Genomic DNA, 27,644 nt, shown 5'->3' with positions numbered 1-27,644 from the left:
CACCAAAATCAGCCAAAGGCCTATAATAAAACATCAACAATAAGAACATCAGTAAACAAACCACTAGACTCCCTATAAATGCATAAGCACTATGTTCCACCTCCATCATTTCCCAATATTCCCCTGTTGCCAGAAAGCTCTTCACAGCCCTGTAGGACACTGGCCTTAGATTCTACGTTCAGAAAGCAATGTAAACATCCTGTTCTGCAGCAGTGGAGTATAATAACAAAGCTGAAGCAGGGTGTACAGAAGCCATAAAACTGCCCTAAAATTCAACAGGAAAAAAGACATGAAGTTACTATACATTAAATAACTGGGTATTTAGATTATTGAACTAGATCATACATGTAGAAAATAAAAATATTTAGTGTAACACAAAATTTTAGCATTTGAATATCTGTACCAGAAAAGGTAAATCTTGAGAGACAGAAAGTAGATGACAGGCCAGGTGTGGTGGTTTACACCTGTAATGCCAGCACTTTGGGAGGCTGAGGTGAGCCCATCACTTGAGCTCACAAGTTGGAGACCAGCCATGGGCAACATGGCCATGTCTCTACAAAAAATACAAAAATTAGTCGGGCATGGTGGTGCATGCCTGTAGTCCCAGCTACTTGGGAGGATGAGGTGGGAGATTGCTTGAGCCTCCAAGCTCAAGCTGCAGTGAGCCAAGATCATGCCACTGCACTCCGGCCTGGGTAACAGAGCAAGACCCTGTCTCAAAAAAAAAAAAAAAAAAAAAAAAAAAAAAATCCTGGAGATTGGAATGGAGAGTATTTCTAAATGGGCACAAGGGTTCTTATTGCAGTGGTAGGAATGTTCTAAAGCTGGGTTATATGATGGTCATACAATTCTAAAAATCACTGAATTATACCCTTAAAATGGGAAAGTTTTATGGTATGTAAATTATACCTCAATGAAGTTGTTAAAGAATTTTTAAAAAGAGAGAGAACTTGTAATTCCTTGAATCTACAACTTCTAGTTCTGTATTGATTTGTCAGGTAGCTACATGTTTCATTGACATTTTAAAGAATTTAATGTCAAAAATGTATTTCTCTGTGCTTACTATCTCACTTACAATAAAAGTTCCCCAGTTAGCCACAAACTAGATTTTTAAACTCTAATTTCTGTTAAATATTGACACATTTTTAAAAAGTCATTTTTAATGACTTTACTACTTGTTTATTGAAAAACCTAAATTTAAAAGTCTTATTTTTTAAAAAATTAGGATCACAAATAAATTTAAACAAAATGTACATAATTAACACAAAGTTCTTTAAAACTTATCTTGTCAAAATAATAGGTACAGTCAGCTTTCTGCATCTGTAGGTTCTGCATTCACATTCAAACAACCAAGGATTGAAAATACTCGGAAAACAAAAATGGATGGTTGTGTTTGAGGTGAACATATATAGACATTTTTCTTGTCATTATTCCCTAAACAATACAGTATAACAGCTACTTACATAACATTTGCATTGTATTAGGTACTGTAAATAAACTAGAGATAATTTAAAATATAGGAGAGAATGTGTGTATATGCAAATACTATGCCATATTATATTAGGGACTTAAGCATCTGTAAATTTTGATATCCGCAGCAGGAAGAGGTATTGGTGAGGACAGGTCCTAGAACCAATCCCCCATGGATGCTGGGGATTGGAAGGTTAAAATATTGTAATAATAAACCAACTGTGGTTGTATGCAAGTCCATATGACATCCTAAAGCCTTATTTTCCTTACTTATGAGAATAAAACCAGACCAAGTGCGATGGCTCACACCTGTAATCCCAGCACTTTGGGAGGCCGAGACAGGCAGATCACTTGAGGTCAGGAGTTCAAGACCAGCCTGGCCAACATGGTGAAACTTCATCTCTACCAAAAATATAAAAATTAGCCAGGCATGGCAGTGGGCACCTGTAATCCAGCTACTCAGGAGGCTGAGGCAGGAGAATTGCTTGAACTCAGGAGGCAGAGGTTGCAGTGAGCCAAGATTGTACCACTGTACTCCAGCCTGGGCAACAGAGCAAGACTCTATCTCAAAAACAAAAAACAAACAAACAAAAAAAACCAGCTTCATATTATAGAAACAGATATTGTAAGTTCAAATCAGATAGTGTATGTGAAAATTCTTTAGAAATTAAGAAGTGTTATGTAAGAATGATCATTACTACTATGATTTCCAAGATATGATATCTTACTATTACAACTGATAATTAAATCTGTTTTTAAGTTAGTAGTCCCAATCAACTGAATGAATACAGGACTAGGACAAATCTACCTGTTTAAATTTAAGGAAGTTTTACTTTCATGGCGAAAGAAAAAGCAATTTTATTACTCCAACTCAAATAACTTTTTGGACATGGCCAACTAAAGTGCCCGCTTGTTCAGGAGAAGCCAGCTTACTACATTCTTAAAAGGAAATGAAATGCTTTAAGTGAACAGAAAGCTTCTATCCTACAAATCAGTGTTGGATTCACATCAGTGTTGGATTATATACATTTCTTAACAACAACAATAGCAAAAAATACTAATTCTATTATTAACTTAACCAGAGATCACAATAACTTCTCTACTTCCTTCACTTTTCTCTGCACAATAACATAATATGATTTATTGTTCCCCTTGGCCAATGTCTGAAATTTAAGAATGAACCATAGCATTTGCCTTGTTTCATAGGATACATAAGAGAGAAGAATAAAAGGAACTCGTCACAGCCTAAGTGACACATGTTTGAATGAGGCATAGAGGCACAGCACTGCTGTAGTGGTGACTCAACTTCATGGTAAAGGCTTTATGCATCAAAGTTCCTATTCATAGACAGCCCCCCCCCCCACACCTACACACACACACTCACACACACACAGAGTCAGGTATAACATTTTGAAAAGAAAGGAGGATAGAAAAGTAGCTTATTATATATATATGCCTTTTCATTTGAATCCATCTGCCATTTGCACAATGGAAAGATAATCAAGAGAGGGTCTCTCTTCTTCTCATCCTTGTTTTTCTTTCTTCGTTTACCTTAACCCTTCATCAAAATATCAGTAATCTTATTTGCTTTGTAACTTACCTTCAGACTTAAAATCAGTTCTACAGCTGGTGGCCAGAAATATCAGGAAATATCTATCTTATTAAGTTTAAATTTATCAAAAGACAAAGGTATTTTTGAAGAAGAGATAAGGTTTTTTTTTTCTATTTTTTAGAGACATTTAACTTTCAGTTTGGAGGAAAGTCAGAAAAAGAACCTAATACTTTCTTATTTTTAATTATACTGTGAACAAAGGGTTGGACAATTTTCTAGAAGTTACTTGCAAATCAAAGAACATTTATAATTTCTTATTTTTAATTATACTGTGAACAAAGGGTTGGACAATTTTCTAGAAGTTACTTGCAAATCAAAGAACATTTATAATTTCCCTTATTAAGGAATTAGTATTCATTCATTTGCATTCAAAAGGCTACCTACTTTGAGTGTCTTCTCATTCCTTAAACATAACATTTATTTCCTACTGCTTTTATGCTAAATAAACTTTACTTCATTTTGCAGTGATTATTAAAAATGGTATTTACAGAATTTTATTACCTATAATACACTTTAAGTTATTTTTTTCACCAACTAATCAAATATTTTTCATCCTCTACCCAATACTTTAATTTCTATGCATAATCTCCCGTGTATAAGGAAATACTGTGTGTATCAGTTTTGAAAACTTGTTTACATATTTTAAATTGAGCACATGAATAGCTCACATAGATTCAATTTATTCTAATACTTAAAGCACACATATAACCACGTAGGTGAAGTTGAATATTTATATTTCAATTCCTTTCATTTATTGACTCTGAAAATCTAAAATGAGTTGAAATGAAACAGAGGATCACATACTGTGAAATTCAACTCTCTTTCTGACATGTGGCCCAATTAACTCATGAAAGGTTTTGCATTGCAGTTATACTTTTGAAATATAGGGATGAATGACTTTATAATTTTTTAAACTGTTACATACTGGAAAACTTTAATAAAATGGCTTATAATTAGATCTTAATGTCTTATTACATGCTATCCTCAAACTTTGTCCTTCTGATGTTACAAAAAGGCTAACGATACAATTCATCCATGTAGCCGAAAACCATTTGTACCCCCTAAAGCTATTACAATTTAAAATATTTTTTAAAATACTGAAAAAGTGCTGGGAGACAGGGCTGGGGGAATGGGAATGAGGGTGGGGAGGATGGGGTTGGAAGGATGTAGAGGAGAACCCGCCAACCATTGAAAGATTCAATGCCTCTTTCAATCATAAGGCAAAATAAAGACATTTTCAGATAAAAGTAAATTAAGGAAAAAAGAAAAAGAAAAAGATAACTTCTTCCCCCATACGATTCTTGTATTTCACATTTATCTTGTGTTTCAGATTTTCACAAATATAAGAGGATATCAACTGTAGCTAAGTAAGTTCAATAAGAATTTACTGGATTTTGCCTATGCCAGTTTACTTCAGGGAAAACAGTCACATTAAAAATTTTAATTGCTTTGTTTGTGCAGATGTGGCATCCAAGGTCATAGTGATGACGAGACAGTGGCTCTCCTTTGTTTAACTTATTTATTTGAACTTCTTTTGGGTAGTGATGATCTCCCCACTCTCAGTGTGAACGTGAAAGGCAGTGGGCTGGAGCTAGAGACTAAGAACAAACTACCCGGCCCACAAAAGCTCCTGACCTCATAGCTCAATGTTCAAGCTCATATGTTGTATATGTCAATGACAATGGGGAATACTGAGGGACCAAGTACTAATTAGCAATAAATTAAATATATGCAATTGATGAGATATATTGAAACATACAGAATTACCTGTTTCATATTTTTTCCAGAAAGCAAGATAAATTATTTCATTTTATTTAAAAAGACATGACTATTTTCTACATAATTAAGACACACAAAAGGACGATTTTTCCCTCTCATGGAAGGAATCCCTCTTTGAAAGTGTTTACATGAAATTTTCAGGAATGCAGACTGCACTGTGGTACAAAATAACCTACTTTTGTCAGAAGAGAAATTATGATGTCTATTTCTGGGAGCAGCGCCACCTAAAAATAGCTTGTCTAGTCACCTTATAGTGCATTCTTTCATGTCATAGATAGAAGTTCAGAGCAGAGTCTGTGTTTATATGCTTTCATTACTTAATGTCCAAACAACTCTTTTTTTTTTTTTTTGGCAAGTCTAATCTTTTTAAAGAATATAAACAATCATACTCTACTGATCAGCTATCTAATATTTCTCTCTGCTCCTCCCACAGTAATTCACTCTAGTCTGGTCACTTGCTTTGGTGTCCTGTGACAACATGTGGCCTTTTATGTTGTAACCCTTGCCTGGAATGGCCTTTTCCCAGAATGGCGTTTCCCCATCTGTTCATTTAAATCCCAACCTATTCTCCACCGCCTGGCTTCAGTTCTGTATATCTTCCCAGGCCCTCTTCTATTCCATCAATTTCAAATGACCTCTCTCCTGATGAAATACTAAGAACACTTCTGCATAATTTTTAATTTAACACAATAGCATAATATTTTGTTTGCTACTTTTCCAATATGTTAATCTTATCTTCTTTCTTAGGAGGAGGCAGAAATTCCTTGAGGGCAGGAATCATGTCAGATATTTTTATATCCCACAAATATTTTGCATGTTTTAAAACAGATGATTTTTGCCTAATATGATGTACCCATTATTAAGCTTCTAGTTAAAAAATCAGTAATTCTGGGCAATAACAACAGCTCTTTCAATGACTAAGTGGCCTTAAACCACATATATACATTATTCTTGTCTTCTTTCCTGTAAAATGTGGATCTTGTCTCATGTTCTCCTCACAGAGTAGCTATAAGGGCAAAATTATACAATGAACATGAAAGTAATTTGAAGATTATAAAGTAGGGTTCAAATGAAAGGTTATTTTATGAAAGAAATAATAGTTCTTGGATTAAAGAAATAATATTTATATCATAGAAAACAAAAAAGGCAAGTATGACCTAAATGTCAACTTTTGTAAGAGCTGTTTTATCACCAATTATTTTAAGCTTTGGAAAGACATGCCCAGTGCATTCTAGATTTATAGTGATTATTCTAAAATCATATGCAGGTTTAGAGGAGAAACTATTAACATTTTATCTTGTGGTAGGATACTAACTTCAACTACTTGTAAGAAAAAATAGGCATTTCGATTGATTGCTAATATATAAAATTTCTGTAATTTCACAAGATGGGTTAGAAAGTAACATATTTGTTTTCATTCATGTAATCTAAATTTTACTATAGTTATCAATGTACAAAAGAAATTTATTCTACAATAATGAGATGAAGTAATGCTTATCTTACTTTATTTGCATATACCAAAGTAGAGATAAGCTTTACTACTTGTAATTTCTGCATTGAAACTGTCATGTGGTTATTTTAGCAGTTGCAGTATATTGTTACTACACCTACTGATGCTCAATTAGTGTTTATTAGATGGGATTTTCATTAGTTCTCTGAAGAACTTATTTTCTGAGAAATGAATGCTATTTATTAGAGTTAATAATTTTTGTCCGTTTTTATTCTTTTGAAGAATAAACATAACATGAGAATTACATATTTAATAATAAACCACAGAGTACTACTAAAGAAGAGGCTGTGTTAAAATGAAGCAAACTTTCAGTTTCAACCAGTATTGAGTCCTTACTCACTTTAGTCACAGAGGATGCAAGGCCTTAGGGCAGCAGGGTTTCCCCAGGTGTCCGATGTAGCATAAATCACCGTGGGTACACATGGCAATACTGCCCAAAGATCTCCATAGCTATTCTGTTTCATTGCTGTGCGGCTTGGCAGTAGGAAGCTCTTGAAATGTTTTCATCTTACATGGGGTTTCCCTTTGGAGTTAAGTTGCTCACCTTTCGCAATAAGACCCTGCTGACTGAGCAATGGGTTTATCACCTAACTTCTTGCTTAATCACCTCTTAGTTTCTATTTTTTTTTTCAATTGGTTTACATAGCACTCCAAGCCTGCTTGCTTGTTTTTATAGTGCCAAGGCAGCTGGCAAAAATGCTGTGAGAGTGGTATGGATGTCATGAACAGACACACCCTGTGAAATACACCTGTTTGTCTTAGCATAAATTGGTTCTTGCAACTACCACATTTTCTTTTCCTGGGCAATCCAGTTATGTGGTTTAGAAACTGAACTGCAGCAGAGAAGGAATGAGAGGTAACTTTTGTATTCAACTTGCCAAGAGCCAGGTCTTTATTATGCCCAACTGAGGTGCCATGGGTTAAGAAGGCTGGAGAGGAACTAGATATGAATCAGCAGTTTGCACTGAAAATGATTTCCCATTGAGAGGTTAAGAGGTGGGGCTTCACAATTTAGAAGTGAAATGGATGAATAAAAGCAGGCTACTTCAGGGGCACACAGGTTCAGCATAAGGGATATTGAAAATTGTTTCCCATCTCCTCTCATGACAGATCAGAAAGTTAAGAGCTTAGTGGTCTGGAGAAATTTAATAGAGGTTATCACTGAAGGTCATTTGAAGACCTCTGGCTCTTACTTATATTGGAATAATGGTTGCACTCTCAGGCCTTGGCCTAGCAATGGAAAAGAAAAGAGTAAAATACTTTCATTCCCTTCCTTTTCTATGCATATAGCTGGAAGTGATAAATAAAAAGAACTATCGTTAGCATGCTTTAATAATAATAGCAACAATAACAACATTAACACCATTTACTGACCTATGATGTGTGAGACACTATTTTGAGGGCTTTAACTTGTTTAATCTTCACAACCTTGTGAGGTACATATCCTATTATTATCATCATTTCAGAGACAAGAAAAGCAAGACTCAGAAAGTTTTAAGTAAATGACTAAGCATACACAATGGGTAATATCTGAATCCAGAAAGCCTAATTCTAGAGCTCTAGCTTCTAGCTACCATGTTACACTGTCGGATTTTTTTTCTCTGCAGGTATTTTGCCATTAAAATAGGAGCAGAAAAGGATTTAGAGAAAGGGGAGCCTCTGAGGATATAACAAAAAGAGAGGCACACAGCAGACAATTACTACATGTATTCTAGATTTAGTTCTAATTCAGGTTCTTGAATTCCAGAAGAATTTTTTTAAAGCAAAGGTGTACATATAACAATGAAGTAACACTTGTTTGATTTGGGGGTGGTTGTTGATGGTGGTGGTAAGAATCCAAATATTTTTAAAACCCAGAATGGCAGAAAAAGCTTCTAGTTAAAAAATCAGTAATTCTGGGCAATAACAGCAGCTCTTTCAATGACTAAGTGGCCTTAAACCACATATATACATTATTCTTGTCTTCTTTCCTGTAAAATGTGGATCATGTCTCATGTTCTCCTCACAGAGTAGCTATAAGGGCAAAATTATACAATGAACATGAAAGTAATTTGAAGATTATAACGTAGGGTTCAAATGAAAGGTTATTTTATTAAAGAAAAATATTAATTTATTAAGAAACATTTGTTTCTTCAATAGTTTCATTTTACTAAGTATGTTCCATAATGCATCAGGTTACTTATGTTGATGCCTTAACTCTCCCTCTGCCTCAGAAATGCTATCTCCTGCAAGACGTCTTGTTCCTCCACACACTGAACCCCTGCTGATCATGCTTTGCTTATGAGTTTATTAGTTTACATGATTGCCCCTCCCAGTAGACTGTGAGTCTCTAGAGCTAAGAACTATTCTATTTATTAAATTTTTTATCTTCAATCATAGAGCTCACTACATATATACATAATAACTGATGCAGAAAGAATATAATCCAAAAAGACAGAGGTTATGTTTATCTTATATTTGTTCCTGTGCTTTATCCAAGTTTGCCGCTCTGGTATAGGAGATATTTGGATTGCTAAATAAACAGATTAAACATCTAATATTTAAAGCACCGACTACATATTATTGGCATATTAAAAAATCAGTTTGTCTTTGAGTCATACAAATCTATTCTGAAAAGCAGGTGCCTTTCTCGCAGGGACAAAAGTAGAGTAAATTGGGAATATGACTATAAGGCAATGGGACTAATTTTCACTTGTAATTTGTAAAATCAACCTCCTTATTTTACAGTTATACTTTGTAAATGAAGACGATTACCTAGATGACTTACAGCAGTGCTTAGAGCTTTAATGAATAAGTCATATATAAAAAGAGAGCTGAGTTCTTTTGCTGAAAGTGATACTATAAATGGAATGTGTTCTCCTGGAAGACATACTGTAAACAGACAGTAACTGAACACATTAGAAAGACCATTCTTAGAAATAAAGAACATAGGCAGAAAATATGGCACATGCCAGAAAACAGAAAGGAAAGCAGTCCAAATGACTGCCCAGAGGAAATGGTTGTGAACAGGACACTGTCTGATATTAAACAAGTGACCGTCAGTTATGCTGAGAGTATTTAGGAAGAGATTGAATAGCTTAAGACTACAATTCCTATGCATAAAAGATCTTCACTTTAAGCTTCTGGACTCTTTACTGAACACATTTAAGTTTCTTATTATGTGGCCAAATTATGTACTCACGTCCAAAAATTGATAATAAACTATTTATAAATTCTCCTGTAGAAAAATACTTCTGCATCTACATTTATCTAAATTGACATGAATGATAAAAATTAAGAAATGCTAAAGAGTCTGTGAAGGGTGTAACTACCTTCACACACAAACACAATCTGTATGTCAAACAGTGATGAGAAAACTACATTCTTAACTTCACTCTAACAGGAAATGAAGTTCAAAAATTCAAATTTCTAAATTCTTTATACTCCACTGGAGGGTTTATAATTTTATAATCTTATTTCTGGGAAATTTTTAAAAATACTACTTTAAAATTAAAGTGTAACTTATGGTATTATCTTGAAATGTCATTTACCTGCTCAACATTACTGCTAAACTAAGACACTAAGTATTATATACTTTGTATTAACATGTTGAGCACTGTGTACATAAATATGAAATTAGCTTATATGAAGATTTATTGCTTAGATATTGCTTCAATAGCACTTTATAATATTGACAAGATTATCTTGCATGCGTCATTCTCAGAGGAGAGTGAAAACTTCTGCAATCACAAAAGAACTGGTCTCTGCCTACATCTTACTCCTAACTCTGATGGTACACTGTTATCCTTATGGTGATTCATTATATTCCATGACAATGTTATGTACAATTATGGGCAAAGTGATGAGGCCAAACTCCCAATTCCAGCATCATTGAATGTATGTTAAAGATGAACAATCACAGATAATATTTTAATACCCCAAAAGTAATATTATCAGGCAATTAGTAAGTGGCAAGAATTGGGAAAATAAGGTATTAGTGATCACTTAAGTGGCTGGTCCACATTGAATACTGAAGACAATATAGGCATTCTGATTGTCCTACAGTGTGTTGTGGATGTACAAGACAACAAAAGCTGATGTGGCTGTAAAAGGTTAAGGATGTGCACTCCGTCCCGATGTAGAAGTTGTACCCAATGATCCATTATGAATTTATCACTCAGCAGTAATATCTACAGTTTTTGCAAAGTGGGCTATATTTCCAATCTCAATTAATTCTTAGGACTATGGTGTTCATTGTCTATAAACATCTGTCTAAAAGAGTAAAATATAATATCCATGAGAGGAAAATTAGGCTATCTGGTATTTCTCTGGGGATGGAGATTATATGTACATATATATGTATATATATATGATATATATACTCAAACATGCACATGAATACACAGAAATGAGCATACACATGTGTGCACACACACGAGAGCACACATGCAAATTTTTGTTTTTAAACTAAGCTAACTTTTATATGCCCACATTAAATTCTTCCCAATTTTGAGGCTAATCAAAATTTTGTTTGTACCTCCTCATTTGCTTTTCACAGGATCTTCTAGAAGATTTGCACTATCAGCTTGGTATTCAGTTCTCTAGCTTGAAATGATTTCAGTGCCTGTAAGTTATTTTCAGTATTTCAAAAATCTTAAGTAAATTCCTATATTTCATGAAATATCTCACTGGTAACTTCAAAGATCACCATTTAAGTTATCAAACTTCTAAGAGTTCACAAAGTTGTAACGCTGATTTTTTTTTTTTGTCAACAAAAATAGTAGTTTTATTGTCCTTTGTCTTTAAAAAATAATATTTAAGGACCTATAACAGTCCTACAATCACTCTCTGAGAAATTCTGTCCCTTATACTGCTTCATTTGGAGACTGTTTTAGAAATACACAACTATATAAACACACCAGAAAATAAATCCTGTATGGCAGGGAGCTCTGTCCTCTTTCCTGCCTGTATGTCCCAACACCTCCAAATCAAAGCAGTTCATGTATAATGCTGTTAATGAATCTTTATTAGCTATACAGACAATTATGATTTGCCACAAAACCAAAGTTCTTAAAAAATAAATCCATGGCTACATTAATTGGTAGGGTTCAGAAAAGCAAGAGGTTTGTCTAGAACCTTACTTTTTTTTTTTTTTTCTCCCAGAACTGAAAATACTCATATTGTCAAAGGCACACTATGGACTTTCAAGTCACAGGTGATATTACTACAGTATCTCCAACCAGTGTTAAGGGAAGCATAATACCAATTCAGTGAGACATATGGCTCTAAAACCTTCTCATCTAATATTTAAGTAAATAACATCTTTCTACCTGTTCAAGTCAGAAATTCCAACTGCAATACAAATAGACAAATATAAAAATAGTGCTGGGTCAATGTACTTTTAAGGAAGGGGATTTCTCCTGACCCCTGATGGCAACGGTAACTGTTTACTGCACTGTACACAGTCTCAGGGAGTTCCTCACATACTGTACTGGTGTCTGATATCAGGAACTCCTCTATGTTCAGCAGAGAGGTGGAAATCAATCTGCATTCTCAATTAGGGTTTATAGCCACACCGTCTTGAAATGCAGTTAGTCATAAGAGTACATTTTTTTCTAATTCTTGTGACACTATGTCAGTTTTTAAATTTATATTTCAAACAAATGCAAAATAGAGTACGTTTTCATATTGTTTACACCACATTCATGCAATGTATTTAATGTATGAACTTGTACAAAGTGTCGTCATCATCTTCATGAATATATAGATGTATGTATATGTGTATACATATGTATACAGACTGTGTGTGTGAAATAAACTATATAAAATATTCAAACTGTTAGGACTAGAAATAGGTACTTGCAACTACAGAATCACAGAATTGCTACTACAACACCATTTACTTCATATATATTTCTTCGATTTCCCTTTATATGTATTTATATTTACATTTAAATTATTGTAATTGTTGTTAGGGTGCATAATTGTTAGTAAGCACCACTCAGAACTAAGGAAATAAAGATTATAGAAAATTAGTTGGGTAAGAAGTGCTTAATGACTCTTCTTTAAGTAAATGTGTTTACCTTACACTTAATATGAAGAGGTTTTCTAAAAAGCAAGGTGTTATTTTATTTTTAGTCGTTGACTGCATAATTTAGCCCACTTTGTGGCTAATTATGACATGTCTGCCGCAAAGTATTTGGAACTGATTTAGGAATCATGGTAATTAATGATGAAAGACAAAACAAGAGAAAAGAAAGAAATCTTAATCTAGGGGAAAAAATTAAAAAGGAAGCAGAGGCGATCAAAAGCATTTAAAGAACAATCACCTACCAGTTCTACTCGTCCGAAACCTCCAACTCCAAGGGTATCAATGATGTTGAAATCAGACAGCTTCAGGTTGGCGAAGAAAGCCGCTTCAGCTTCATATCTGGATTTTTTGATGTGAAAAAATGGAAATTTCTTAGAGGTGCAAACACGAGTACCACGTACATCTGTACCAGAATGACATGACTGTGGAACAGGGTTTACCTGCTTACATTCCATCTTGCTTTTAGAGTTTGTGTTTTCTCACACTCATAATTTTTTGGTCCCAGTTGTGCAGAATAACATAAATTTGCACTTGTGTTTCAAAGTACGGTAGAAAAATGCAAAGTACCCACTGCATGCCAGGCAAGTGACTGATAAATCCAGTTATCAAATCAAAGTTACATGGTGGTCTTTTTCTACGCGTCTTCTTGTGAACACGGATTGTTTGAGTTGTTCTTTTTTGGTTTTGTTTTAGATTTTTTGGTTTTGCTTGGTTTTGTTTTTGCCGTTCAGATTTCGGATGGCAGTTTCTCATCAGTTTCCCTTATCCACAGGCTGGCAGTGCCTCCTATAAATATTTATTAAAAGCGGCAAGATCACGGAGGTCTCTGGAGCGAAATCACAGCCAGGTTTTATGAAAACAGATCCGAGAAGCTGAGAACTGATGTACAAATGTCCGAAATGGATGATTTCGGAAGCATAGTCACATTCCTAAAAAGTGTCTTCCCTTCATTTTTGTGTACCCACTGACTTGTAGCCAATACTCTCAGCTAGCAATCTCAGTGTCTTTATGTTTGCAAGTTTCTTATATGAGTGGTGTGGAGAAGCATGGACTGCTATTCCAAAAGTCTAATTATGCACACATGCAAATCTGACGCATGCAAGTGGCCAAAATAAGCTTCTCCTGATGAGACAAGTGAATATGAGCTGCTTAAAATATATCCTTGTCAAAGGCCCTGCTATTTTTAGAAAGGACAGGAAGGCATAAAGATGAAGATGATCTGCCCACTCACTAACGTCAGGTCAGGGAGTAATTCAGCTGTCTCAAAAATAAAGTATTTGAATAGCTATGCATAACCCGTGACCTTCAGCTCAGCAACACCTGATTCAGTATTACACTATAGATAGAAATGATGAATGCACTTGAGGTAATGATACTAACACAGCCTATTTATGTATACTTTTGCATAGAATCAGCCATGGGTATGTTTAACATTAAGCTGTGTAACACATTAGCTATTCCATTACAATCAAACACAAATTTAGACTCTCCACTTGGGGGATTTGTGAAACAGCTTTCTAGGTAAGCTTTCTGCATTCTTCAATTTACAATCACATTTCTAGTTTTTTAACAAGTCAATTGTTGACAGGCTTCTCAGAGGGTAAAAACAACATTGTTTTCCATTATTGGCTAATTATGTGAAATCAACTGCCTCCAATAAACTTTTACAAACAAGGCTGCTAGTCCATCCTAATGGTGTTTGTAGACATCTGTCATTAACTACACACTCAAGAGATCAACATAGTGATCCGGGAGATGGTTTACTAGAATGGAACAGAAGCAGCAAATGTGCATTTCTAGCATTCCAGCTGGCTTGCTACTTTTGGAAAATTAAAACTCCATCCCATTGAAAGGGCTAGAGGCAAAGTTGACTCCAACAGGTGCTGAAAAAAGACATCTGTTGAGATCAGACCCTGTGACTGTATGTGGTCAAGCATTTCCTGGCCGCCTGGATAATTAAATCCTTAATGAGATCGTTGTTGAATAATAATCCACGTGTTTGGTGGATTTAGAAATCTCAGGTGCAAACAGGGTGAAACTTGTTTTTTTTGGTTTTTTGTTTTTTGCTTTTTGTTTTTTTTAGACAGAGTCTTGCTGTGTCACCCAGGCTGAGGCTAGAGTGCAGTGGTGCAATCTTGGCTCACTGCAACCTCCACTTCCCAGGTTTCAAGCTATTCTCGTGCCTCAGCCTCCCAAGTAGCTGGGATTACACGTGTGCGCCACTACGCCCAGCTAACAAACAGGGTGAACTCTTTCAGACTATTTTGATACCATTTCACATATTCAAAGTATGGTGTTATTATTTGTAATCCTTGAAAGCACCCCCAAAATTCTCATTTTGGGGCCTTGTGAAATTAGGCTGGAAGTACACATAGATGAGTGGAGGGATTCTAGCCTTTTGTTGCCCATTACAGCTACCTGAGCATCTTTTAAAAACAATTAATTTAAGCCTTGCCACAGACCAAGTGAATGAGAAATTTCTGGAGGTGCTACCTAGACATCCCTACTTTTAAAAAGCTCCCAGGTGATTTTGATGCACAGTAAGAGTTAAAACCTATAGTTCTATATCTTCTGAAAGCCTCAGGAAGTTCCATAAGTCATACAAGATTTTTGGGGTGGATTAAAATGGCCCAGGAGATAAGTAGCTATCCAGTGAGTCTGAGGATGAGACATTTTGGCAAGAAGGTTGGGGGCTTTTTTACATTGGTCTTGGGCCCTGCTCTTCTGGTCCTACAGCAATAGGAATAAACAATAGTTCTGAAATAGCCAACACAGCTTAGAAAAGACAGAGAAAGAGAAAGAAAGAGAGGAAGGAAGGGAAGGGAAGGAGAGGGAAGGGGAGGGAAGGGGAGGGAAGGGGAGGGAAGGGGAGGGAAGGGGAGGGAAGGGGAGGGAAGGGGAGGGAAGGGGAGGGGGGAGAAGGGGGATGCGCGGGGAAGGGGGAAGGAAAGGGAGAAAAAAAGGAAAGGAAAGGAAAAGAAGGAAAAGAAAAGAAAGGAAAGAAAAGAAGAGAAAGGAAAGGAAGGAAAAGAAGAGAAAGGCCACATTGCTAACAAAAGGCAGATACAGGGTGCAAAAGTTATAAGGCAGTTACTTTATGTTTGCATATCTACAGCAAAGACCTCTCGACTTTGTTTATAGCTATTACCTGACTAATTACTGATAGTATTTAATTAACAGGATGAGTATATTAAGTTTCATCTTAAATGGTGGAAATTTTCTCTTTAACCATCAAAATCCACTTAAATATATACTTCCCTATACACTAGAAGTACCAATTATAGTTAAAATATTTCACGTTTTGATGAAAAGATATTGGTAACATTGTAATCACACTTCGCTAGTCTTTGCTAATTACTTTGCTAATATTACTAGATGAATTACTAGTTGTGTGATTTTATCTTATTGGCAAGATACATTTTGAAGGGGTCTTTGAATAGTCGTCCTCTTGATCCTCCATTCTGTTTATATTTGTTTCAGGTCCTGATTTTTGGGAAAGTCAAATAATATAGAAAAGTAACCATAACTGTTTCTCTTTTCCACTCAAGAAATCTTAGTTTACTTAATATTTTATATGCATTTATTTTTCTTGTTGGATTATGTTGGGAGCAAGCCCCCCAAAATCTGGCCATAAACTGGCCCCAAGACTGGCCATAAACAAAATCTCTGCAGCACTGTAACATGTTCATAATGGCCCTAACGCCCGCACTGGAAGGTTGTGTGTTTACAGGAATGAGGGCCAGGAACACCTGGCCCGCCCAGGGCGGAAAACCACTCAAAGGCATTCTTAAGCCACAAACAATAGCATGAGCGATTTATGCCTTAAAGGCATGTTCCTGCTGCATTTAACTAGCCCAACTTATTTCTTTAATTTGGCCCATCCCTTCGTTTCCCATAAGGGATACTTTTAGTTAATTTAATATCTATATAAACAATGCTAATGACTGGTTTGCTGTTAATAAATATGTGGGTAAATCTCTGTTCGGGGCTCTCAGCTCTGAAAGCTGTGAGACCCATGATTTCCCACTTCACACCTCTATATTTCTGTGTGTGTGTCTTTAATTCCTCTAGCACCGCTGGGTTAGGGTCTCCCCGACCGAGCTGGTCTCGGCAGATTATTTTTAGAGACAAGAGTCACATTTTCACAGAGACTCTGCACACACTTTCACTTTTTGAATTAATAGTTGTTTTAACATGAAAATCACTGCATAATGAACCTATATAAAGGGGCTAAACTATGGATGTTTTAGATTTTTCAGATATTTAACTGTTTCTTGCCATAACTGGGAGGGACATTTTCATTCTTTTTCTTTACTTGAGAATTATTTGAAGATAATTTGAATTAATTAATTATGTTCTGTTTTCTTTAGAATTGATAAAAGTTTAAGTGAGGAAGATGGCTAAATAAATGGTTAAGTAAATACCTGTTATTTTATTAAACAACCTTCTTTTGCCTGAGGAGATAAATGTGCAACCCAAGTTCCTATCCAAGTTATTACTGTGGGATACTGGGTCTGAGGAATTAGGCCCAGTTTCATGCAATTTTAAAATCCATTTGTGCAACAGTGTTTAGGGGAGGACAGTTGTCAAATGCTAGCAGAAATACTTTTAGTAAGAAATGCAGTTTCTGGTATTTGGTTGCTTAAAATATAAAATAGTATATAACACATTTTCTAATAATTTTTAATTTAGTTTGAGACAGTGATTTTTTAAAAAAATTATTATTGTTATTATTATTTTAGTATAGGGCAAAAGCTGTGAATTCTCTTCCCAGAAAAGTGCAAACACTGACATGCCTTCTGTGCTTATACCTATAGGGAGCTTATAAAGCCATAAAGTAGGTTAACAATACACAATACAAATATACAACAAGATAAGTATGTTGTGTGAAGAAGGCAGAAGTAATACATCATTTCTCAAATATGTCTGATTATAAGATTCATCTGGGGCTATGGTGATTAGAAACCACAGACAATAGCTAATCCTTATAGGCGACTCTTTTTTTTTTTTTTTTTTTTTTTTTTGAGACTGTGTTTCACTCTTGTTGCCCAGGCTGGAGTGCAATGGCATGATCTCGGCTCACTGCAACCTCTGCCTCCAGGATTCAAGTGATTCTCCTGCCTCAGCCTCCTGAGTAGCTGGGATTATAGGCATGCACCACCACGCATGGCTAATTTTGTATTTTTAGTAGAGATGGGGTTTCACCATGTTGGTCAGGCTGGTCTTGAACTCCCGACCTCAGGTGATCCGCCTGCCTCGGCCTCCCAAAGTGCTGGGATTACAGGCATGAGCCATCGCAACTGGCCTATAGGGGACTCTTTAAATAATGAAATATTGAACTTTTAAGAACTAAGGAGTAACAAAGTTGATTTGATTTTCACCTTTTCATTTCTGTTTATTCACCAAAGGAGGCTCTAAAAACAATAAAAATGTAAAGTTACAAGTATAAAAGTGAGATCAAGATACATATGCATGGTTTAGAAACAAGAAAACAATAATAGAATAATCTCAGTCTCTTCCTCCCCTACCCCATCTCTCTTTCTAAAATCACGTATCTGCACAGTATCATATTCACATTTCTTTGGAAAATAGATAATAGTCATTAGTTATTATATTTCCATTTCTTCCAATATTACCAGTCTCTACAAAACCAAGGAATAAGAACCAAGTGTCCCTTATTATTCACAACTGTTTTCCATTCTTGATGTAATACCCTTGAATCAATTCTGTCATTTTAAATTAACAGAGTCAGATGCTACACCTTATGACTGACCATTATTATTAAGAACTAAACATCTCTCCCTATGTATTAGAAACCAAATATAATCTTTCAACCCAGGACAAAATTTGTGAAACTCAGAATTTTACTTTCACCTTGCCATTCCAATAACAGAAGTAACTCAGCATTATTTTACAAAGCAGACAATATTATGTACCATTTAAAAGTAAAGTCCACATGCAAAAGGAACATAACTATAGTTCCAGATGGGTAATTCAGAGCCAACAGAACAAAAGGCAAATATAGCCCTATTAGTTTTAGCCCAGCTCATCCATAATCCAAATGAGCTACAGAAGTCTACTCTAAGTGCCTCCAACAAATAAATAAATAAATAAATAAATAAATAAATAAATAAATAAATAAATAAATAAAATGGTGTTAACATCTACCAATCCACGTGCAAATCAGTTAGCCTGGCTTTGCCTGGACTCAGCTGCTCTTCAGTATACTTTCATTTCCTGTTGAGTTTAGATGGATCAATTCTTGGGGAAAACTACGAAAATAAAATGTTTTAGTAAACACACATGAACTGTCATGTATGACTGAGTTTATTTCTTATTCCATAACTGTAGTAGGTAAGATGAGATTCGGTAAGAACATCAAGGTCTACCCTGGATTTTAAAATGCTACAATAGAGCATCCTGTCTTATCAAAAGCTCATCACTTGTGTTCCTGGTTCTGCTAGTGACTTTGTCCTTCCAACTCCGATTTCTTCAATGTCTTAGCCTTTCTGGGAATACTGATAAATATACACTTAAGTAATAAGTATAAATTTAGTGGAAAAATCAATTCAGAATCCCAGCTTACTTAAATGTTCAGATAAATGCCCAGAAATCCTCTTTCATTTTTTACGTAACCAAAGAGCACTGCAATCTGTAAATAATTATCTACAGAAACAGTTTGAAAAAGGAGTAAGAACACTGAGAAAGTGAGCCTTAAGCCCAAAATATATAGATCTGGTCTATGATATATCCAAAATATAATGCTGGCCATGTACTGAATGAACATTTGGTACACAGGATTTTATGTGATAATTGTTCCTGATTTAATAAAGCTTAGTGTATTGACTAATCTGCAAGTCTGGAAAAGTAAATAAAAAGTATTCTTTTAAATTTTTTTATATATTTTATTTTTTTATATTTTTAATATTTTTAAATATTTTAAAATATATTTTAAATATATATTTAAATATATATTTAAAAGTTTTTTAAAAAGTATTATTTAAATATTTTATAATATTTAAATATATAAAAAATATTTAAATATATATTAAAATATATTAAAATATATTTAAATATATCTTAATATATATTTAAATATATATTAAAGTATGTATTTTAAAGTATTATTTAATTATTAATTATTAATATATTATTTAATATATAATAATAAATATTTTATTTACTTCTGTCAGAAGAATACCTATATATAGAGAAAGTAGCATTGAAAACTGAACCAATAAAAGATATTTTCACGTTTAAAAAGGAAGATGCGATTTGGGCTTAAACTACAGGGACTGTTGCCTCATTGTGCAACTTGTTGTGTACGTGGAAAATGTTAGGAGATACATGTCCTTATTCCCTCGATTTTCAAATGCTTGAAATTAAATAAGCTTAGACACTAAAATAAAAATGGGTAGACTCTATAATCAAGTCATCAATCATCTCTTATTAATTTAATTGCTATACAAAGAGTCTTATTGACAACTAAGCTTTGAAGGCAGAATCTTTTGACTTCATTGGAAATCAAAAAGAACCATCTTAGCGTTTCTTTGTATGGGGAGTTATTTTCTGCTAAATCATGTTTTCAAATTTAAAAATTTTCTAAAGTACCTATTACTATAAAGTTTTAAAAAATCTCTTTAAACAAGAAGACTTCTAAAATTCTAAGCAAAAAGGGCCAATTTTTAATGTATTCTTGTTGTACAGCATCTAGGTGTAATCACCATCCTTTTAGCAGTGGAAGGAATAACTTAAAGAAATAGAAAGTGTAAAAGTAATTTAATGAATCTGAAGTATTTCATTATATCAATTTACTCTGGAAAATATAATCTCTTCTTCAGGGAATTTGAGATAACGTTAGTTTGCTCCTGCTATTTCCAAAATTGTGGTTTTCAGAAATAGACTTTTCTTTGAGCACTCTAGACATGAAATAGTTCCACTTATTTTTCAAATACATTTTCTTGAGGAGCTATAGCCAACGGGAATATACAGGAAAATTGCATTTCGTATATCTGCTGCATAATAAGAATGATAGTAATGCAAATATTCTGTATTTAGAAAGCACCTTTCTTCTACGACTTTAAAATCTCTCTTATTTAATTTATCCTGGCTGATTCTTTGTGAAGATAAGATAACAAATACTTTTACTTCTATTTTGCACCTGGGTAAACCAGCTGCTGATAAGTGATTGGTTTCAATAATTAAACACCGGAAAAATTAGGACCTTGGGCATGTTTCACATCATAGCATATTTATGCTTATTCCAAATAAATAATTTTCCTTTTAAACATGACAGCAGAGGGTCACCATTTGAAAGATGTTTTTATCTCAAAATCTTAAAATGCCAACACACTTCAAAACAGTGGACCTCATCTAGTTTAACCTCCACATTGCTTTTTTTTAAATAAAGGAACTAATCTGGAGATGTTAAATGACTTTAGCTAAGGTCATAAAGACCTAGGCATAGAAGACTGCCATTCTGACTTCTGGGCTGTAATAATTTTTACTATCTGATTCTATCTGCAGTTTTTATAATGTCCTTATATTTGAAAAACAAAGGCAAATATAAAAGTTATAAAATATATTTGAGTAATATGTTCTTTTACTACACATTTCAGCCTAGAACAATTTTGGCCTCCCTACAGCTAAGCACTTACGTGTTCTTGCCTACAATGTGGTTCCTGCCTGTGTGTGTTCCAATAAAATTAAAGGCCAAAAATGAAAGTCCACAGGTACTCAAAAGAGATGTTTTAAAAATTCAAATATCAGAGCAGCATTTGTAAAAGATGAATGAGAATATGCTACCCATTGTCAGCTTTAAATGTATTGGCAAATATTCATTTTAAATAATTAATCTTGAAATTTTTTTACAGTTTGAAATAAATTTTTCTTTTCTTTTTTCTTCTTCTTTCTTCTTCTTCTCCTTCTCCTTCTCCTTCTTCTTGTTTTTTTGAGACTGAGTCTCCGTCTGTCACTCAGGCTGGAGTGCAGTGGTGTGATCTGGACTCACTGTAACCTCTACCTCCTGGGTTCAAGTGAGTCTCCTGCCTCAGCCTCCTGAGTAGCTGAGACTACAGGCACATGCCACCATACCCAGCTAATTTTTGTGTTGTTGTAGAGACAGGGTTTCACCATGTTGGCCAGGACGGTCTCCAACTCCTGAACTCAAGTGATTCGCCCACCTTGGCCTCCTAAAGTGTTGGGATTACAGGTGTGAGCCACCGTACCTGGCCAAATTTTTCTTTTTCTAAAAAAGGTCCATGAATAAAGAACTGGCAAGAAAAGAATTCAAGGTTTTCTCCCTTTTGGTATATGTTACTTTAACGGAATCATTGGCCATAATGAAAAGTTCATTTATTAAGTTATTTAGTGATGATTCTTTTTTGCTTTACAGAATATAAATAATCTCATCTATGTATTCAAACAAAAATGCATGAAGTTCTCAACTTTATTCATGCCAGAATAGATATTTCCTTTATATAAATGCACAGCCATTAGAAGCTGGGATCTGAGGAAATTCTCTCTCATCTCAGTGCAAGTTAATTTCTTCATTTTCTTCTGCATCTCTCTGAACCTCAGTCCTGAGTTGCTTGCTTTTTATTGTAGACCAGGGTGGTCCAGAGTTGGTGACTATTATGGCATGGCTACCCAGGGCCAGAGAGGTGAGGTTTAATGAGAAAGAAGATAGATGAAAATGACTCCTCCTCCTGCTTCCACTGCTGCAGCAACTCAGGCCTGCAGGTAAACGTCCCTCATCTTCATGTTATTGCTTCACGCCACCCTGGAAAAATCATGCATTACTACAGAGCTCTCATTGCAATTTCCATGAGGACATCTTTGCCATAGACTTCATTTCTAAAGAAGGGATAGCTAAAGACAGATCACGTTTTGCCTTCAAATTTAAAAATCCCTTTTCTACCCGAAGACTAAGAAGAGTCTTTGCTTTGTTTTGCAGGTCATTTGTTAAATGGAGGTTAAAAGTATTGAAAGAAAGATGGAAACATTTAATCTTAAACCTTAAAACTAGTCTTAATTATAATCTTAATCAAAGGGATCAGTCGAAATATTGAACTGGGAACAGAAAGTTAAGGCAGGACTTAAACACTAGAAGTCAGCTTTTATTTCTGGCTTCCAAATTTTTGCTGTGTTCTCTCATGTTTATAAGAATCCAGGCTGCACCTTTTCTCTGTGGTTACTAGCAGCGATCTTCTGAATAGAAAATCTCTGATGAATTTTGCATAACTTCATGTACAGAAGGCTTAGGGATATAGTCATGGTTGTAGTGGGTCAAACAATAAAAAGTCAGTATAATGCAATGTGTGGAAAGAAGAAAATAAGATTACAAGTTACCCTCCATGGCCTCTAGGAGTATAACAAAATAAATTATCAGGAAGCTGGCCCCAGGCCAACTTGTGCAAGCTATCCCCTTTTCTGCAAAACGAAGGGTTTGCATTGGACATGTCTACGAAGCTCACTTACAGCTTGACAGTTCTATTATTCCAAGTGTCTTGAGAGATACAAACTTTGCAGAGAGTCCTGGTACCTGTAGTTTCTCTTTTTGCTACTCAATCGTCCTCTTCCCAATCCTGTCCTCCAATCCTAGGCTCCTAAAGCTCTTGCTTCGGGAAAATAATACCAGAGGTTTTCATTTCATGGAGTCCTGCTTTCAACTCCTGGTATGCAAAACAGGCAGGCAGGAGACCCTGATTTAATGCCCAAACAGTAGTTGGGGAAAATACATCTTGGATGTTTGAAATAGAACTATAACAGACCAGAGGTTCCTTCCCTTCCCAAGATTCATATTAGAATATGGGTTGTGTGAAAAACAGACTTGATAAAACTTCGAGATTTGGGACTAGGCATCAGTATTTTAAAATGAAATTCATAAGTAAGTCTATACAGCAGTTAACTACCAATGGTAATAATCACATGTATATTTTAAAGAACCATTAGTATTTATTTGATATGTATGTGACAAGACACTTACTACTTAGTATACAAGTATCACAGGAAAATGTATCCAGGGTCCAAACAACTGTTCTCAAATGGTCTTTGAGAACACCATCCATTCTTGAAATGGAGAAAGCCCGTATATCATTCTTAGTATAGAAATTACTAAGCAGAAAAGAATAAAATGGAGCAAAATTTTTACCATGTTAAGTTGTTTGGTAATAGTGATCGGTGCGTTAATCAAATGAATTAAGTCCCAGGAAACATTTCACATTTGTTATCAAGTCACTGCCATTGGATGCAAAATTTGGCATTGTTCTATGATGCTGCCAAAAAACTGAATGGTGTACCAATAAAACTTGTTTTAAACTTGAATGATGAAGCAATCTATAGGGTTTTGTTTCCTTTTGAAACTAAACTCCATACTTCTATTCAGATTTCCTTAGCTTATACTTATGGTCCGTTTTCTGGTCCGGGATCCCATCCAGAATATCATCTTGTATTTATTTGTCTTATCTCCCTTCCTTGTTTTTGAGAAATACTTGACAAGTGTTTTGTAGAATGTCCCTCAATTTGGGATAGTCTGATGTTTTTCTCATGATTAGACTAGAATTAGGACATTCTGAGGAAGAAGAAGACTACAGAGATAAGTGCCATTTTCATCACAGCGTCTCAAGTGCCATATTATTGATACGACTGATCACTAACAATATGTGAACCTTGATCCTGCCAATGTAGTCATTCTATAGTTTTTAATGCAGTGCATACTTATAGGAGATGACAGAAACAAAATAAGCTTAATTGAATTGTGATCTTCTTCATAACTTTTACCTTGGAAAGGTGTCCCTCTCAAAATCAGATAACTTTATAAAGGGATTACAAATTTCCACATTGCTAAGGTTTCTGCACAGTCATTCAAAAGGGTCACAGTAAAATTCATTGAGCAGGATTTGAGCAGATGACTATAATATTAGAAACTGGTGCCTTTCCATACATTTTCCCACAAATCACAGGAGTGAAGAGACAATGGTGAAGGGGGAACAACTCAATGTCTTTTCTTTTCTACATGTATACAAAATTATTATAATAATTGTTTCTCTGAGCATATCCATCACTCATTACAGAAGTTTGGGAAAAAAACTGCAATCAGATTTCACTTTAGCCATATGCCAGTTCAAATGAATGCTGCTGTAACACTTCAACTGACATTCATGTCATAAAGCTCCTCACTCTACACTTGTATATATCTAGTTGAACAGCCCTAAATAATTTTCCCCATTTTTTAATTGTTGGTAAATAATAAAGTAAAATGAAAGAAACTGGGAGGGGGCATTCAGGCCTATTATGACAATTCTTTATGCCATTTAACAGCTGGAGATTTTTTTTTCATATTTGACTTCCTTTTTCCCACATAGTTTTCAGATACAGAGTCGAATATTTGGCCACATGCTATTCTCACTACTCTCTCTCTCTCTCTCTCTTTTTTGGCTCCCTTTTCCTCACCTAAGTTATTAAGTTTTGTCTCAAGAGTTAATAACTACCAAATTCACGTGGCCTAAGTGAATTAATTGGGTTTTGCAAGGCTTTTTGATAATAGAAGAAACTATATAAAGTGATAGGAGCACTACCTTGACTTGTTGCCTCTTTTTCCCAGTCTTAACAATGGGGATGTTCAATGTCCACTTAATGTTTTCAAAGAACAGACAGTATCTGATTGGATTCTCGGTCTTATTTACCATCCTTTAACTTTGCAGTTATAAACAGACATAGTAGAACTTGCAGATTCACAGGGACAGAAAACCTTTCTTTGACCTCATCATAACAGGAAATTGCTGAACTGGAGGTGGAAGCCTTAGAAACTTGTCCTGAGTGTTGGCACTTGGAGCAGTGTCCAGTGAAGTATGCTAGGAGGAAGTTGAGGGACTTAGTGTGTGAAGCCACAGGGAGGGGTTGTCCCTCCTGAACAGAAGCAGAAGTAGTCACATGGTATCTTCATTTCTGTAGTACTTGTGATATTTGGCCACTCACAAGAAAAACAAAACATGAACCAACCTTAATGTAAATATATGAAATATGGGGCAAACAATTGCAAATTGAGAGAATCTATTTTTAGCAGTAATTGTTCTATTTTTACTGAACTATAAAGGATATTCTGGTAGTAAAGAAATTATTCAATAGCATATAGTATTTGCACAAAGATACCACTTAAGATACATAATACAAAATAGATAATTATCAGTGGAGTTTTGTTTTATATAAAAAAGATACATTGATGTTCTGGAGCCAAAAATTCCACTGCTATATTGAGAATTGTTTTAGAAACAACATTCTTTTTTTTTGTGTGTTTTTTTTTGTTGTTTATTTTCTGTGAGATGGAGTCTAGCTCTGTCGCCCAGGCTGGAGTGTAATGGCATGATTTCGGCTCACTGCATCCTCCGCCTCCTGGGTTCGAGCAATTCTCCTGGCTCAGCCTCCTGGGCAGCTGGGACTACAGGTGCCCACCATCATGCCCGGATAATTTTTGTATTTTTAGTAGAGCTGGGGTTTCACCATATTGGCCAGGCTGGTCTCGAACTCCCAACCTCAGGTGATCCGCCAGCCTCAGCCTCCCAAAGTGTAGAAACAACATTCGTACAGGTCTTTCTTGCTAAAGTCTGAAGAATCAAAGCACCAACAAAGAAAACAAAATGATCCTGATACGACTGAGTTATTTGGCTTGCACTGTTAACTTTTTTCCCCATAAATTTTGTTCCATCCTATGCATGAAGCTAGAAAAGGTTCAAATCTGTTTCCAGTAAGAGAAAGGACTTGAAATAGTTTCATAAATGTTATTGTTTATTTCTAAAGTGTTACTTGCTGATTAGGAAACAAAGATTTAAACAGAAATGAGCAGCAATAAGAATCACTGCAATCTTAGGTTTCAGGCTGCTAACATATATTCTCATGTGCATTTAGGAAACACATTTGTATACAGGAAGTGGAGTTCTATTACTATCTATCTATTCTTAAATCCAACAGTCTAGAGTATTTGTTCAGAGATAAGACCTTTCTTAGGTAATATAAGGAATGAAATTTGTTACCTAGCATAATGGTGAATCAAAAGTTTGCTTAATAAGCAAAAGACTCTTCAGTCATTAATCTAAGCCCTAAGTATTACGGAAAGTAAGCTGAATGGGATACTTTCTAGATCTGGAATCTTTTAAATATATTGATAAATATTCTCTCACTCTCTCTCTCTCTCTCTCTCTCTCTCTCTCTCTTTCTCTCTTCCTAGACAAGATCCAGCTCTCTTGCCCAAGCTGGAGTGCAGTGGTGAGATAATGATTCACTGCAGCCTTGATCTCCTGGGCTCAAGCAGTTCTCCCGCCTCAGCCTCCTGAGTAGCTGGGACCACAGGCACCCTCCACCATGTCTGGCCAAAATTTTTTGAATTTTTTGTAGAGACCAGGTTTCACCATGTTGCCCAGGCTGATTTCAAATTCCTGGGCTCAAGTGATCTTCCTGCCTCAGCCTCTCAAAGTGCTGAGATTACAAGTGTGAGCCACCACACCCAGCCAAAATATAAATATGCCTTTAATAGTAACACCTGATTACCTAACACCATCAAAAATGGGGTGCTCCATGAAGAAGCACATAATTCAAATTATTGAAGTTTATCCCTTCTAATGACCACATAGATTCCTCTTGCCCCATTAAAAAATTAGATAATCAGTATTTCTAGGATAGTTGTTTTCTTCCAACCAATTAAGGCATAATCTATGTAGCAGAACATTCAGAGGATGATGCCTGGTCAACATTTGAATAAACAATCACTGTAGTGTTACCTCTATTTAAGATGACTCTAATAAAACTTCTATGGTTTGCATTATTAGTTGATCAAACTTTAAGCATTATCTTTTGATAGGGTCAAGGAACCTGTCTTAACTCCCCATCTCTGACCAAAATATACTTGTTTTCTATAAGCTATAAAGCCAGATAGCCAATTTTACGAGAATTGTCCCTATACTATATCCATGTGAGCGATGAGTACCTGGCATGAAGATGCATAAAGGAGGCAGTAATATACAACAACTGAAGCATACCCTCTGGAGCCAGTCTGCTTCAGACAAATCCCAATTCCATTACTCACTGGCCACCTAAACAAGCTACTTAATTTATCTGCCTCAGTTTTCTTCAACTGTTTAATGGGTATGATCAACAAACCAACTTCAGTGGGTTATCATAAATATTAATAAATGAGAGAATGCATGTGA

General features: G+C 35.2%; 1 protein-coding gene across 6 annotated transcripts in view; it reads right to left on the bottom strand.

Annotated features, from left to right (window-relative positions):
* PRKG1 (protein kinase cGMP-dependent 1) overlaps positions 1 to 27,644 on the bottom strand; it is a 1,295,238-nt gene that overhangs the window by 33,950 nt on the left and 1,233,644 nt on the right. For all 6 annotated transcript variants that reach the window (XM_034930587.3, XM_063607406.1, XM_003806332.6 and 3 more), the window contains one exon: positions 12,684 to 12,780. In XM_034930587.3, coding sequence (XP_034786478.1) covers positions 12,684 to 12,780 — 97 coding nt within the window. The remainder of the gene's footprint in view (positions 1 to 12,683; positions 12,781 to 27,644) is intronic.

This window comes from Pan paniscus, chromosome 8, assembly GCF_029289425.2.
Source record: "Pan paniscus chromosome 8, NHGRI_mPanPan1-v2.0_pri, whole genome shotgun sequence".
In the NCBI taxonomy this organism is placed as follows: Eukaryota; Metazoa; Chordata; class Mammalia; order Primates; family Hominidae; genus Pan; species Pan paniscus.
This window is presented reverse-complemented; position numbering and strand designations above follow the sequence as displayed.